This window comes from Centropristis striata, chromosome 16 (assembly GCF_030273125.1).
Source record: "Centropristis striata isolate RG_2023a ecotype Rhode Island chromosome 16, C.striata_1.0, whole genome shotgun sequence".
Classification (NCBI taxonomy): domain Eukaryota; kingdom Metazoa; phylum Chordata; class Actinopteri; order Perciformes; family Serranidae; genus Centropristis; species Centropristis striata.
Window position 1 is genome coordinate 9,032,516 of NC_081532.1, and position 16,896 is coordinate 9,049,411.

The 16,896-nt window shown below is 40.1% G+C and overlaps 1 protein-coding gene across 3 annotated transcripts in view; it reads right to left on the reverse strand.

Moving 5' to 3' along the window:
• The window catches only part of dnmt3ab (DNA (cytosine-5-)-methyltransferase 3 alpha b), a 46,880-nt gene that overhangs the window by 27,976 nt on the left and 2,008 nt on the right, over positions 1–16,896 (reverse strand). For all 3 annotated transcript variants that reach the window (XM_059353898.1, XM_059353896.1, XM_059353897.1), the window contains 3 exons: positions 12,042–12,149; positions 6,110–6,461; positions 777–823 (listed from right to left, as the gene is read on the reverse strand). In XM_059353898.1, coding sequence (XP_059209881.1) covers positions 777–823; positions 6,110–6,461; positions 12,042–12,149 — 507 coding nt within the window. The remainder of the gene's footprint in view (positions 1–776; positions 824–6,109; positions 6,462–12,041; positions 12,150–16,896) is intronic.

Below are 16,896 nucleotides of genomic sequence, written 5' to 3' on the forward strand. Positions count from 1 at the left end.
ACAAAGTGTGACAAAATGATCCAAACAGATGTTTTGATATAGTTTTGCTGTGTTAAATAAGGACCTTGTTAAGTTGAATTGAATCAAGAAATTTCATGATTTGCATGATTTCTACAAAAATTCAAGGTGAAGCAGGGTGTCTAGTTGATATGTAAACAATAATTTTGGGTCTGAAGCATTCCTTTAAACAAGTGAGATAAAAAGATGTGATAAAGATTCATCAGTGAGCTTTAGAGGTGTTGGTAGGAGGACTTTGAGAACTCTTTATGTCTTTATGTTAAGCTAGCTTGCTCCAGCCTCATATATAACGGAAAGATATGAGAGTAGCATTAATCTTCTCATGTATCTCTCAGAAAAAGAGAAAAAAAAGTGTATTTCCAAATCGTTGAACAACACCTTCTCAGCTATAGTAACATCCCCTAATACAACCTGTCCTACAATCAACAGTAAGTCATTAGACAAAAGATGAAAATTGCTGAAACAACTCTGTGTGGGTTGGTGTATTTATAACATACCAGTTTGTTGGAGTCAGGTTGAGAATCCAGTTATTTTCAGCATTTCTGCTACAAAAACTATCCCCTTTCAAGTCAAAAGAAGCACGTTTGTTCGAGCTGTACCACAGCCGTCTTTTGTGCTGTCTAGTGGAGGATTCACAGTTTGTGACAGGAAAGGTAATTCGCCCTTAAAAAGGAAGCTACAGCCATGGCAAGTGTGAAAGACACTTTGCAGGTTACGTCAGCCAGAGAAAAAAAGACTGAGCAGAGCAGAAATCTTACCTCAGTCTTGACTGCATCATGCCCGTCCTCCTCCTTGTGCTCCACATCTAGAGAGAAGACAGCGACACAATGGATTGCCTGAATCATTCATAGCAGAGTGGAAATTGACCACATCGGTTATCCTCTTATCTGTGTTCAACTCAAGTGGCTTTGCAATCATCAGTAACCAGCATGACACATTTATTAACCCAAATTGTGAGCTCGCCCTCCACATCATCAAATTAATAAAACTGCCGAGAGATAATGGTTCTTTATGAATTCTCAGAGTGTAAAATAGTCTGTGATCACGGCAGCTTGTGCGCTCAGGTGCCATGTGAGGGTTTGATGCAACCCAGAGGGTTTAGAGTGGCTGCCCAGGTTATGATGAGTGTGGAGACGGGCCAGGTTTACTTTGGCAAATGTCACACATCTGACCTTATATCCCCCCTTCATGAGACACACAGCTGGTTGCTATTAGCATGGCCCCTCCCACACTGCTGACACAGAGCCGTAAAGGCAACAACGTACTGCTTCACTTCACTGTACTCAGCCGGATCAAGACATGCGTCTCTAATGTGCAATTCAATGTAATATCATGAACATAATCGTGCATATAATGTATTAACCCTGTACTCCCACATCTGCCTATAATTCGGTTTTGCAACTCCACCCATTAACCTGTTCATATTTTTACGATCCATACTGGTAACCTGATTTTGACATTGTACATACTGTATAAATTTTGTATTTGCACCTTTATAGTTTTTGTTATCCTTAGACTTTTGCACTTTTTGTATTTGCATACTTGCAAAGTTGTGGTGTGTTCTGTAGCGTGTAGTCTCTTCTATCTTATGGTATAGGTGGTGTAGAGTGTAGTGTGGTATTCATCTCCTTTTTGAAACAGAAAGTGGTGGTAGAGTCGACACAAATTGCTGACAAATTTTCTCATCTTCAGGTTAATGTTGTTGCTTTTCTGAAACCCTCAGTGATATCACATCGTCTCCAACAGCACCTTGGACTTATAGATCAAAGTAAACACTCTACAGATACCTAAAAATTACTTTATTCATCCCTGAGGGGAAATTCAGTTAGTCTGGTAACCCTGGTCTATATATAGATAGAAAGATCTCTCTCTCTCTCTCTCTCTCTCTCTCTCTCTCTCTCTAATATATATATATATATATATATATATATATATATATATATATATATACACACACAGCATCATCTACGAATATCTTTTGTTGTTAAATATCAGGTGTAATTGGGAACACGCTTTATTAACTGGTGGAAAAAATGCCCTCACCATGGCATCCCCACCAGTCATTCTAATAATAATAATCCAGGAGTATTTACATTGCTGTCATGTAAAAAACATGTATGTAACTAAGCATTGTGACAATGATTTTTTTTTTTTAATTTTAACAATTTATTCTGCCGCCTAAACATATAGACTTTTACCTTTTTATGGAGTGTTTTTTAAATTGCAGTACTGCTGCTTTTAATTAAGTTAATTATCTAAATACTCCTTCCAACACTGGTGTATTGTAAGGATTCAAAACTCTTGAATACTATAAGCAGTTTCTTAAAAAGACAAATATTTTCCACAGGAAAGAAAATGCCCATGTGTACAGAGGAAGTGGCAAAACCAGAAGCGAGAGGTGCAGCAGCAGGGTGAAGATTGTCAAAAATAGCACAGAAAATATTTGGTGAAACGTGCACTGAAACCGCAGTCTAATAAAAATGTCTTGAACACAATAAAATCTCCAGTTGGGATTTCCCATTAACTTGGCAATGATTTAAGATGTGGAGGTCCACAACAACAAGGGCATGTTATTAATTCTTTACCAGCGTTGTTTTCCTGTGTTTAGCAGATCGGTGAGGGGTTAGCCAAGGAGCATGGATACCACCCAACTGAAACACTAAGGCAGCAGTGTCAGGATTCATGATTCATTAAACATTTTTTACCCGCGGCAGCAGCAGCAGAAAAAACAGATAAGGAAGCCAAAATCAGCTCTATCACAGAAACACAAACCAACAACTCTGGTATTACTTTCACAATGTTTAATTTCAGTGTAAGCAAGTGTTTCTACTGTAAAAGTGCCCGACCTCTGGTGATGTGACACCAGCAGAGTATATACATATCATTCAAGCAGCTGTGCCTTAATTTAGCGTGATGGCACAGCCTGAGTAAACATGACTATCTGCCGAGTTGAAGCCCAAACACTATCATAACACTTGAGCCCTGAGAGGTTAAGGACAACTTTTGATGGCATGTTTTCTGCACAGCCAACACCAGCTTGTCAGTGAAGTACCCTACAGACCTGTCCAAACAATAGTCCGCTCTCTTAGCAGCCTCTTCAAGTTGGTTCCATGTGTAGCTGAGCCCCCTGCTCCTCCCTCCCCCCTTGCTCTTTTTTTTCCATCCCTCTCTCGTCGTCCTCATCGGGAATAAGTGACTATATAACAAATCGGTCAGGCGGTATGGACTGCCAAGGTCATTGGGTTTGTGAGGGGAGCTGGCTAATGTTGCCCACAGAGAGTATACCTTGCCAGTTTGAGCGGGTTCCAGCTCTCGTATTGCTAGAGCTCAGTTCCACTCCAGCCGGAGCTCAAATCCTTCCTGTGCCCTCCAGATGGATAACAGAAACCCTGTTTAGTGGACTATCGATCCACCACACTGCCCCCCACCAAGGACTCGCCTCTCTGAGATGAAATACCAATGATCCCTCTCTTCAAACTTGTTTAGTAGTGGGACTAATATCTCCCTGCATGGTTGTTTTTAGTGCATTTAAAGGGATAGTTTGAATTTGGGTGGTTGTATAAGGTACTCATCCATAGTGACTGTATTACCTGCTTTATTTGTGTTATTCTGTGACTTTGGTGTGTTTTTAAGGGTTATTTCAAATGCAAAAATTACTGAATTACTATATATATTACTGTTTTTGTTAAAGAGCCTGGTGACTTTGAAGCATAAAAAACAGCAATTTAATGTGCGTGGACCTTGCATACAACCAAATATCTATCCAGCGCTATGTTTACAGCATGTTAGCTGCTGCCTGCCCGCAGCCTTGAAAGAAAAAAAAAAACATGTTACTAACATCTGCTGCAGGTCTTGAGGGACCTACAAACCCCCGTGCAGACTTTTAATCTAGTCCTTTCTTTTGTTTTTGTGGTTAAGGCTGCAGTCTGATGTTTGTTGCTTCTGTTGAAAAAATCGAAGAAAGTTTTTTTGTGTCCACAAAAGTTGTCGGTGAACATGTGGTCAGCTTAGATGCTGTGAAACCTGTCAGTAAGTATGATTGTGATATGACTGTGTGAGTGAGAGTGACTGCTTGTTGGGCGAGCTTGAGTCAGTCTATATGCAAGAGTCTTAGCGAGAGACTAGCTTAAAGCTAACCACACAGCTATAGGGTTTTGTTGTACATACCAGGCTGGCATTCCCTATATCTTTCTACTACACAGGGCTCATGAAAAGTGGTTATATACAGTGAATAGTACAGGTCATCTTGTTGGATTTCTGGTCACCTTTAAGAGGTTAATGCTTCAGTGCAGTTTATGTTAATGACTTGTATATGTAATGTTACCGTTACAGTAATCCAATACTAACTAAGTGTACTTTAAAAGCGATTTGATGTGGCACTTTTATAAAATTGGGGGTCTGACAAAAAAGATGTAACATATATAAAAAAGTCTAACACAAGTTTTCACAAGTTTTCACAGGATTACCAATACAATAACACTACATCAGCCATGGTGGTCTAGGTTAGCCAGACTACTGTCAACCTGTGGAAAAATGTAATCAACTCAATCACTAAATGGATTGTAATGGACTGCAGGCCAATTCCAGTGGAGGAGGACAGAGGGTTAACGGAGGCTCTGAATATTTTTAAATACTTCTCACTGCAAATATTGATATACGCAATTAATTTAAATGAATCACAAAGCATTACATTCATTCGGTTATTTTTTATCATTTGACCTTACAATGCCCTAAGATGTGTATTCATAGCCATGCCCTCTGTGTTCACTACTGTATCATACTGAAGCTGAGCAGCATTGGCTCCAAACACAGATTAGGGAGCAGAGTTGCAGACCCGGTTCGTTTTTAGTCATTTACACCAAAAGCTAACAGGGTTATCCCAGATTTCTGCTTCAAAGTGAAGTAACAGATCCCAGACGCACTGATCAGGTGAATACAGAGTGCATACTCAGTTTGTAAAGAGTTCTGGGCACGACGCCATCCACCTGGCAGGGCCCCCGACGGGGAGGCGGCCACAACACAGACCTGCCAGCTCCCAACAGAGGCTCGTTGCCAGGAGACAAGTCGCTCCTCCCCGGGCTTTATTTACTGCGCTCCTCATCAAGGTCATAGCCAGTGTCTCTGAGGCCGAGAGAGGAGCAAGATAGACACGTGGCCGAGAGAGAGAGAGCGATAGGACTAAAAAGCAGAGTGTGGAGCAGCAGCTAAGTGGTATTGGTAATCTCAATCTTGGACTAGAAACTACCTGTCAGCACCACTCTCTCCCAACAATGCCCCCCTTGATTTATTTCATCTTTATATGCTAAAGTTATCTGCTGCTGCACTTTTGGTTCTGTAGGACCAAAACTCAATTTAATATTATGGATTATTGTAAAAAGGTGTACAGTTTTAAGTGTAAGATTTAATTATTTTACGTTATATTTTAGAAAATAAATGTTGTATTATATATATGGATTTTTTATAAGAACAAGAAGTCCTGTCACCTTTTTAATTATATCTTTAGCACAAACTTTATCGATTGATCTGATCTCAATTAGTCAGTCTCTAAAATGTTACAAAAAATACTGAAAAATTCCCATTACCTCAAGGAATTTCTGCTTTTTGATGCATGAGTTCAAAAACAATTGATGCAGCATGTCTTGCTTTCTTGACCATTGCTACTACCTGTTTATCCATCATACATCTTACTTTTGTCATATTGTGCACGCTGCACTCTAGAAAGCATTTGGTAAGCCCCATCAAGACAATCAAAAGAAGTGTAATCTAGCATATATAACATTCAACATATGTAAACAATGAATATCAACAGTGTAAACATTATAACAATGATTTACACCGCAGCCCTAATATTGACTACGGCATGGAAAAACAGCATGAATTCAACACTTTTATCCTCAGTGTTACTAATCTGGACGGTGTCAGTGCCATGCTCACTGTGTTGAGCTGCACAGACCCACTCAGTCTGACATCCATTTACAGTTCATTACTCGACATCTTGTACTAGTCACATGCACATGACTTTCCCTGCTGGATCCACAGAGAGCAGATCAAAAGATAGCTGAGCCGAAACGAGCCGAAGCCAAAAACTCACATTTCGTTGGGCGCTCCAGTTTCCGCCTCCCTCGTTTCTTGCGCGGCGTCGTCAGGCTGTCTTCCTTGTCTTTCTCCGAGTCCTGCTCTTCTCGGCTGGGCAGGAATCCGTTCTCCGGGGATCGACTCAGGCTCTGACCCTGGGAGCTGTCCTCTGCCCGGCAAGAGGAAGGGTCTCTGGGGATCCAGTTCTCCACTTCCCTCTTCTCCTGTTTGGGGAAGCAGGCGTCGGACGTCCTGTCTCTGTGCCCGCCCACATCTCCATTGTGGACCTGTGCCATGGACGGCCTACCCACCCCAGTGTAGCTGTTACCCACGTCCACACTGCCTTTAAGAGAGCCAAGGCTGTCGACCTGCAGGCAGAGGAAGAGGAGGTTTAAATGTTAACATCCTGGCAATCTGTCAGCTTTAGAGGTTGTTATTGCTGTAGCAGTATGTTACAGTTTGATGTTCTGAAGGTGTACAACAGTGCTGAGCCTGTCAGCAGTTATGACTGTATCATGGGATATACTGTAGCTGGCTGTGCAATAAACGAAACCTTTCAGGAAATAAAACAAATCATCCTGCACGCTTCAGAAAAGGTCATCGCAGTGAGCAACAATAAAACAGCTGGCACTATCAGAGTTAGGATAAGCACTCTTCAGTCTCTGCTGGTTAAATGAGCTTTTTGACAGCAAAATGTGAATTAAAGCATTGATCCATTTTATATTAGATAAGCTTAATTTCCCCCTTTACGCCTGCTCTGCTCTATCTGAACAGAATCAAACATGCAGCTCAAGTGTAGTTCCACACTTATTAGCCAGTGAATTATGGCATTTCCCATTCAGCTCTGTTAAACTAGAGTTGTAAACTTCAAAGCTGTGCCAGTAAATCTGCTGTACAGCCATTAACTTGCAAGTAAGGAAGGGATTACATTGAAGTTCATCAGGTACACTACTGCACTTCCTGTAGTCATGCATTCATGATTACAGCAGCACGGAAATATGTCAGGAATGTTGGCTGTTTGACAACAAAGAAGTTTTTCACTCCGTCCAGTTTGGAACGCCCAGTTAAACTATTTCATTCTATGCAGAGGAGTGAATTCAAAGAGAGTGGAGTGATCTAAAGCTGCAGTTTCAGTTGCAGTGGCAGACATTCAGCTCTTACACCTTGCCTTGCCGAAGAAAATCTGATGTCTTGGAAGACCTAGAAAAGATTCGTTTCACCTACACAAGTTTGAAGAAATGTGATAGTGTCTCTGCTCCTGCCTAAAAATAGCCATAAAAACCACACTTTCTCAGACAGTCCTATTAATGGGTTACTGGGAGAAGAAAGTGGAGCATGTCTTGTGAGATCAGACAGTCAACACTGAAGAGAGCACACTGAAGCTTTCATCTGTTTTAGATGTAGGTACAGCAGTTTGCATTTAAGACAGCAACGCCTCAGGAGGCATATTTAACAAACACAAGATTGATTGAAGCGAAAAAAGGTCAAATGTTATCTCATTCTTGCGGATTGGAAAATAAGTCACTATGTGAAACTTGCTTTAATTTGACCCAGAGACGTATAAAATGTCTGTGTCATGAATGCAATGCAAATAATGTAGAACTGAGTTGAAAATAAACTTTAGTGAAAGCCATACTGTCTAGTAAAACAAAGCTACATCAACCAAATTTGGTTTTCAAGCATTCCTCGCAGGCTGCAAAACTCTCCATGGCTTCATTGTAGTAACTGTGAACAAATTAACTGTAAATGTTTAACAGTTGCACTCATTCAAACAGCGGCACTCCAGTAAATCTGTTTGACAAGATGAATGAAAACAAAAAATCCACAGCTCAGACAGTATTAATATTCTCTCTAATTCATAACTGGAAAAATACTTTGTGGTGTGTGTGTGTGTGAGTTTAGGCAAACCGACACAAACAAAAAGCCTATGCATGCATAAACTCAGGCAATATGCTCTCTCACACACACAAACAGTCCACACTACTGTCGGTGAAAGAATTACGCAACAGATTAGTGACCCAGTGAACTACATGTGGCCCCTGCCAGAGGTCAAAGGGCACAGTGAGTAAATCAGGCAGCTCAGACGGGCAGACAGAGGTCAAAATAAAACACTGGCTGCCTAATCCAACTTACTGCTGCAGCATTGCATCTTGAACATATTTGGTTTAATGCGTAATATGTTAAATTAGCCGTTAAAGCTGCAATATTCATTATAATCACATTAAAGGAATAGTTGGGATTTTTTTTAAAGTGGGGTTGTATGAGGTCCTTATCCATCCGACAGAGAAGCTAAGCAATGTACTGCTGTGGACGGGGGCAGCAGCACTATTTTAGACACCTAAAAAAAACATTTATCAGTTTAAATGTATGCTATATTTAGAATAGTTTCAGCACTTTACCTTGATATCAGATAACCCTTTCCTGCAGGAAACTAAAGCTGGTATCTATGCTCTCTATAATGCCACCTGACTCCTTTGACAAAATCAGTTAATTTACCTTGCAAGGTAACATAAGGTCCACAGGAGGATATTGCTTATAGCTTCTGTGCCAGTACTCCTGCCTGCTTCTCCAAACTGGGGTCATGCTGACCGCCGTGTACTCTAGGTAATACAGTGACTATGGGTAAGAACCTTATACGACCCCACTTTAAAAAGCACAAAAAAACTATCCCTTCAACAATGGCTCAAATGTAAAATGTAAAACGCATCACTTGTGTTGACGGAGTCGCAGTTCATTATCACCCAAGACCTGCCCTCAGCTCTAATGACCAATTTAGCATCTTTCAATTGTTGTTTTGGTTTTATGTCCCATAACCTTCAGCGTCATTTCCAGCTACACCATCAGCTGTTTTAGGCATAGGTATAAGCTCTAAAAACTCACTGCACAATACCTGCTCAGCATCAAACAGCAAACAGACTTAGTTAGTGACTAATTGGTGAACATTGTGGAGCATTTAGCAACTAAAGAGCAAGGTGTTGACCTCACGAGTTGGAGACCAAAGCGATTGTTAAAATGAGTGTTGTCAATTCCTACAATGTATATGTACATTTATGAGACTGCTTAGTGGTCGGAATGGTTTATGATAAAATTACATATACCATAACAATTTAACCCAGCTATTTTGTTTAACTGTAATTAGAGGTGGGATATTCAAAAATGACAACAATTGCCCAAAAATGACATCATATTAAGAGAGAAGCAGATGCACACTTATCAACATGCAGCCACCTTGACTTGAATTTTACTGTAGGTTTCATTCTCACAGACTTTGAGGCAACACTTTGTTGATCCCACAAGGGGAAATTAGCTGTTAATATAATGTTATGAATTAATTGCTGATACAGTACTGAAATATGAAACAAGCTGAGCATTTTAAATCTCCTTAAGATGAACTGAAGGCACTTAATGTTACAGTGACAGTGTAAAGTTATTTAATATGTAAATTATAAATCACTGTGAGGTGAACGAAGGTGAGTGAATAAATGCTTTACTTTGGTTGGCATTTTCCAGGCAGCCATTGAACATTTTTCTTTTGATTCTTTTGACCTTGTCCACGATGTCCGTATACTTTATTGGCTTGGGGCGTGGGAGGTTTTAAAAGCTATTCACTAGCTTCACCTAACATTTATTAATTAGAACAAAGGAAAAAATGAACCCTCTCATCTATGTCAAGAGTATCTTGAGGATACAAAATGAAAAAATGTCCTTTAGACAGCATATCAAGTTTCAAACTACATTTTGACTCATCCAGAGAAGAGTAACAATAACGAAACACCTCGACTGTCTGGAACATGTGGTCAATCCCTCACAGCTGTGAAAACACCAGTATAGCTATTCCTAACACAAAACAACATCACTCTCCCTAACGTACATTATCTGTAAATAGTTCTTGTTATTTTTATTTTTGGTTTTGTTGAATCACTCAGTAAGAATTAATTAACATAATTTTTAAACAGAGGTTTATGCAAATGATCATCAACATGTCAGGGAAAAAATACCCAGATACATGTTGGCCCAAGAGTCATTATTAAATCAAGGCTTTTAACTGCACAAGACATCACAAACAGATTACAAATGTTGTTGTTGTGAAACATGGAGGAGATCTTGTGATGTTTATGCATGAGTACATGTACTACTACAAAGCAGTATATGTGCTGTTTGTTCTCATACAGAGGCTGTTGACAGGAGTTATCTTGTGCAGATATTCAATATTTTTCTTTCAAGGAAAAAATGGGAATCTGCACACATTTTCAGTTTCACCAGATGCATTTACCAGATACAAGTGTAGTTGTTCCAAAAGGCCCCACTTGATGGTGGTGGTGAAAAGTCGGCTGTCATAGACAGGGGTGGGATGTGATACTCCATCTAAATGTACACTTTTATACAGTCTCTCCTGAAAGGCTTTCATGGTATTGCACTCTCTTTGAAGAGGCATGAAAAAGACGGCTTGAGAGAGATGTTCAAACCCTGCGTACTGACTGATCTCCACACACCTGGCCGATAGGCGTGAATGTCCGATTGTCTATTTGAAAAGGATCCACCGCAATTTCTGCTTCAGAAAGGTGTGTCTGACCAGTTTCCAGACCTTTGAATCATTGCCCACATTTCCAATTTGTTAAATGACTCATGTAGTGTGTATATATCAAGTATATATATCAATTAATGAACGATGTGAAGCTACAGAGGTCATTTAGTCTATTAAGTATTGAGGGCAGGTGTTTGTAATGCTGTTACACAATCTCACAAGCACTTTGTGTGAAGGATACAAATTCTGCTTTACTCAACTCAATCTGCATTTTTTTGGTTGTCCATTAAAAAAAATGTTGTGGGTAGAACCTGCTACCTGGTGACATTTTGTTGTACTACCTTAATCAAGTTTCCAAGTGAGTTTAGTCGATTCTAGAAGGTGGAGTTACAAATATCATGGATTGGAGTAGCACTGCAGACCGCTGATTGGTCAGAGAGAACCATCACTTGCAAGACATGGGATATTTTTAAACCACTGTGTTACTTTGAAGAGAATGTCACAGCAGTTTCACCCAGCGTCACTATGGCAGTTCAGTTCTCAGTTGAGAATCCAGTCTATATTAGGGGGTACTATCCTCAGTAGAAGAAAAAAACCTGGTCTAGCTGAGTAAAGTCAAGGCAAACCATTCAGTGATTATTAGATATAGGGGCACAGTTATGCTCCAACCCAAGTGCTTGTCAGATGGTCAAAAAGCATCTGAAACACCGTCCCATGGCCAATCATTTACATAATCCGACAATCACACCATGCAGTGATTGGCTGTGTGGAGGTAATCAAGATTCAAACCTGTCTCTCAAGCTGTCTTTTTTCAGCTTTTTCTGTCTCTTTTACGGAACTCAACGGGATAATTCATTAATTTCCATTTCCATTTACTGTCTGAAATTGTGTGCATTTAACCCCATATTTTAGAGATTAATCGTGCCTCGCCCCTCTCCATGACAGAGGGATTTTCACCCTACAAGTGTGCACGCTCATAACAGCTGCCTCCAGATGTGACTGGACAACAGTTTTTCTAAAGGGGTTCCCTTTCATTTCACATGAATGAAACTTATGAACTTCTTATTGAGCATGTCCAAGCCTTAACCCATGTAGACATAGCATAGAACAATAAAACTCTTCACTGAGACCCGGCTACAGAAATACTTTCAGGGTTGGAAGACCCCTAAGGGTCATTGACTCCCTCTTTCAATTCAATAGCAGTACAACTTCAGAATTGTTTCACAAAAAACACTAGTGAATGGACTAAATAAATGATTAAAATTAGCAGTTTTATTCCTTTTATGATGCTTTGCTTTTGATCTAATCTTGACCATGGACAATATTTAAACCAAGTCACTTTAAAACAAGTATGTATGGATGGATGTATGGATGTATGGATGGATGGATAGCTGTAGTTGTAAATTGTCACTTCAACACTCACTGGAAACTGCTTGCGCTTTCTTCCAAGTTTGCCACCTTTACAAGAGGCACTACTTTTAGCTGACTTCTCCTCCGTCATCAGGTCCATGTCCAGTATTGTGCTTTCACCCTGTAAACACACACAAAAAGAAAACCATTGTTTTGACTCAGTTTACTGTTATAGTACAGTTTTCCAGGACCTTTTCAGGATAGTTCAGGAGTTTTTCTTAAAAATACAGAACTTGCTCACAAATGGTCATTAAATTTACTATTGGGCCTTTTACTGACACATTTAACCCCAGTTTTATCCCTTCTTTTTTAATGATTGTGGGTTCATGATCAATTGTCTCAGGTTCATTTCAAGTGACAGCTACAAAAAGCCTTAAAAAAAGCTTACATCTAAGTTACACCTACGTCCAACCTTAAGTGAAAGAACATTGAAGGAACAATATTCTACTGTCATGCTTTTCTGTTGCCATTCAGTCTGTTAGAAAGTGTCTAAAGACTGCAATCTTATATTGTGGCAGAACTCTTGTGTTTTTTGAGACAGCAGAATCTGAGTTAGCTGACATAAGAATATCTCCTCAAATAATTTTACCTCAAAAGATTCCGTGTTTTTTTCACCCAAACAATAGCAAAACAGGTCTTAGTGTCACATAGCTGGCACATTACACACCCAATTTCAGTAAACTTTTTGCACCAACAAACCACCCAAAAACGCATTGAGCATAACGACAGTCAGCTGGCGAACTGGCTAATTTTCCACTGGGCTTCTCTGAGAATTATGCTTGAAGCTACATTTCAGGCCTGGATGCACATGAACATCTTATGAAAGACTATATTTGTGCATACAGTAAGCTCAGTGGTGGGCTCTACCTCAGCCAAGGATGCAGCAGGAGTGATACTAGATCCGCAGGACACACACAAAACTGCACCACACTGAAACACTTGAACATTTGGTGGGGGACTGCAGCGGGTCCTTGAGTGTCTTTGGCTGAGTGGACAATGAGACAGATAGAAATTGAATGGCACGTTCCTTTGAACTAGGCTGAAGTGAAAGCTCCACGGACGCAGCGCTGACCTTCCACAGACAATCCCCTCTTGACACCGTTACAAAGACGTCCAATGGCCCCCACCTTCCCCTGCAGCAATTTCCCTTTGATTAATAAAACTGTCTACCCCCGTGAACAAAGCCCAATGTCCGCCACCACCAAGTACCCCTGGGGTTGATGGGAGAAAAGATGATCCTAATGTAGATGCTTTGAGTTTCAATATTGACTGAATAGGACCACCAGCACCAGGTCTGAATGCAAATGAGATTGCAAGGCCATGTCTGACAGCTGCGGCGGGGGGTGGAGGGCTGGGTCCTTATTAAATTCCTTCAGTATTGAATGTGAGATTCCCTCAAAGATAAATGAGCTCCCGCACTGAAAGGCATTCTGCAACCGAGTCCCTCTGCTGACTTGTCATTAAGTACTTTTATTTCAATCTGAAGCACTGTGGCGTGGGATAACATGACAGAGGATAACTGTAAGATGACTTTGTCTTTGTATAATTGAAGGCGTTAAATACAGCGAGACAATTCAGTGACTAAATTACAGAAGAAAAGTAGGGGAGACCGGGGACAGGTGCCACACCTTTAATTCCTCCAATAAGAAGCAAACTACTATGTTTCTAAGCAGTTACATCCTCTTCCTTCTTTAGAACATTATCTGTAGAACTATATGGAAACAATCAAAAATTGCAATTAAAAATTACAGTGTCAGGCCCCGTGTCTAGATCGCAAGCGTGTCAGACTCATATTTTGCTTGCACATCTCACGCAACAGATACGCTTTCATTTTAATCTATTCAGCTGTCTGCACCAGCTCTGTGTAGGCTCGCATCTCAGATGGGCCTCGTGGGTGTATTGACAGCCTGAAGCATTATCAAGTCTAATTTTTCAACAACATGCCCATAAACATGAGGTTGATGCCAAATTAAATACTGCTACTTTACGACTATGCTGCCATTTATTACATATTTTATGGTCTTATCACTATTTTATTCAAATTATTTATTTAATTTACTTAATTACTTTACAAATATCATTTTATGGTTTTTTTTCTTGATATCTGACCTTGTTCTTGATTTTATTGTTTCTCATGGCATGTTTTCTCCTTTATTTCTCTTCATTTATTCTGTATTGTGTATTGTGGTGTATTTTTTTTTTTACATGTATATGCATCTCTTTCAGTTTAAATTAGTCTCGTCTGAATATTATATCTCAGTTGAGCATTTAACCTAGCTGAGTACCATTTTGTACCATATATAAATTTTGTTGCTGCTCCAAAGCTTTCAATCTTATCACATGATCTTCATCACCAGATTGAGTTTGCCCAGTTGTCATGGAATTGCTGATGTTGAATTTGCATTTTTCCTGAGCACTTTTAGGACTTATCTTGTCCATTTTAGATTTAAAGCCTTTGGCAAACTCCATCTGCTCATGAAGATCATGTGACATGATCAAAAGCTACTAAATGGGGCTTGAGGTGGGATTTGTATCCCCAACTGCTGTTTCCAAGGTCAATAATGGACTGGGTACCTCATATTTTAAAGGAATACCATTTGTATATTAATTACTCACACTGTGCCACCTTGAATTCTTGAAGAAAAAACACAGTGTATACAAAGAATCCAAAAATGAAGAAAAGTCTTGAAGAATGAAGGTAAATGCGGGCTACATTTAACAACCGCAAAAATATATCAAAACATCCGTTCACAAACTGTCACACAACCAAGTCTGATGTATCCAGCTATACGCCTACTTCTTCCCAAACAAGTGCATTTTGGCTAAAACCTTACAATTTAAAACATTTCTGCAAAAATTGTCCCACACTTGTGCATTCATGCTATTTGTCTGTGCAAGTCTGGAAGAGAAGCACGCCTGCGTACGCGTTAGATGCTGTTTAATGCAGCCTCCATTTACTTCAATTCATCAAAAATCTTCTCAATATTTAGATTCTTGGTAAGCTGTGGAGGCATGCAAAAGAAAAATAAATTCTGACAGTTAGCTGACCGTTGTTAACAGATTATTAACTATTAACAGATATACAGGTGACTGAGTCTTAGGTCGCCAGTCTGGGAGAGTTAAGGCTTGGACATACTTCAGGCGTTTCGTAAACAGCTGCAGACTTACCAGTCAGACAGCCACAATGTTGCGTGCATTGTTGTGGACACATGCAACCATTTCCCCAAGTCTCCACCTCTAGTTTATCTTTGTCTGCCTGGTATTCTCTGTGTTAGTAGGATATAGCCAATTTAACCATCTAAACATCATCAACATAATGGCATGTTTACCTAGCTATCCATTGTTACTGCTGACCAGCAGTTGGTTGTGAAAGAAAAAAGCTTAAAACTAGCAAGTTGCATTTTAAGCTCTCCAATAAGCTACTCCAACGGTATTAGTGGTATTGACTTTGACTTTTTTTTTTAACAAATAGCATTAATCAGTATATAACCCAACTTCCTAACTAACTAGAGCTTTTGACATGACAAAAATACAACCAAATTTCGTGATCAGTTCACACAATCTGTCAAGTCACAGTATATGTTATAACACCGGACACTGAACTGTGTAGCACATTCTCTCTCTGTTCTTCCATCAACTGTCCTGTGGGGAAAAAAATCATGAAAATGTTCTTAAAACACTGGACCAGAGCTCGCAGAGACTCTTACAGACTCTACTTCTTAAATATTTTAAAATATGGAGGAGCTTAATAAACACCAGCAGGGATTTCAAAGGTCAGGCCATGTTACGTCCTGAGAGTGTTTGTTGCTGAAATGGAATAAATCCATCAACCATTAGTGTCCCAGGGTGACAAACTGATTTGCATGAAGAGATAGATGTGATTGGAGTAACTGAAGCTGTGATTAATTGGCACTGGGTTATAATTGATAAATATCGCTGGAAAATTCATCATAGAATATTCATCAATGGATGTCTGTATAAAAACACTGAGGGTACTGCCAAGCCTTTTAAAGGTTATTTTAAATGCGGGTATCGATGCTTTTGTGAGAGGATGTGTTTTGCAGATGGTGCCGGTTCATTGTGTGATTACTAATAGAGAGCCTGGTGCTTCATTTTTTCCCTTACAGGGCGGCAGAATTTGCATAGATAATAGCACGTTTTGAGTGCAGCCTGGTGTGCAGGCTCATTTGGGAACCACTTACATGGATGACACAATTCAGTGGTGCCTGGCTATCTCTGCAGGAACAGCCTACATACAGCACGCCGTTCATCCAATTCCCAACCCAAGAGCTCAGAAATAACACGCCATTTTCACACACAGCTTCACCCTAATATTTTCAGGAAAAAAAAAACAGAAAAGCCTGAAATATGATTTGTTGTTGCCTCGAGTGAACCCTACTACATTGTCAATATCGCTGCACTATTTCCGTCTGGTTAGCCGGTTATTTAAGGCAATGTCTGTTGCCAGGCAACAAGACTAAGGGCAGTACTGTGTAATGGGAACGTAGAGGAAGAGGACAGATCCCCCCCCTAGTAAAAAAGCTGTAGAGCCATTCCAGCTCCAGCTCAACCTACACCAGCCAACGCCCACGTCACCAACCACCATTACAACAGCGAATGTCACATAATACAGCTGCATCTCGCCACAGCCTCCTCAGTGATGCTGCTATCGCTGCCTCTGTGGAGCATCAGTGATGCTGCAGTTACGCACAGACTGTAATAATGAGCCTGTCTGCATCATGAAAGGTGACATGGCACTCCACATGCTGTTGGATTCTTCTATAAAATTGACTATTTCTTCAATAAACAGGAAGACTTGATGTGACTCCAGTAAGTCTTTAGGTTGCAGAGATCAATAAGGCATTAGC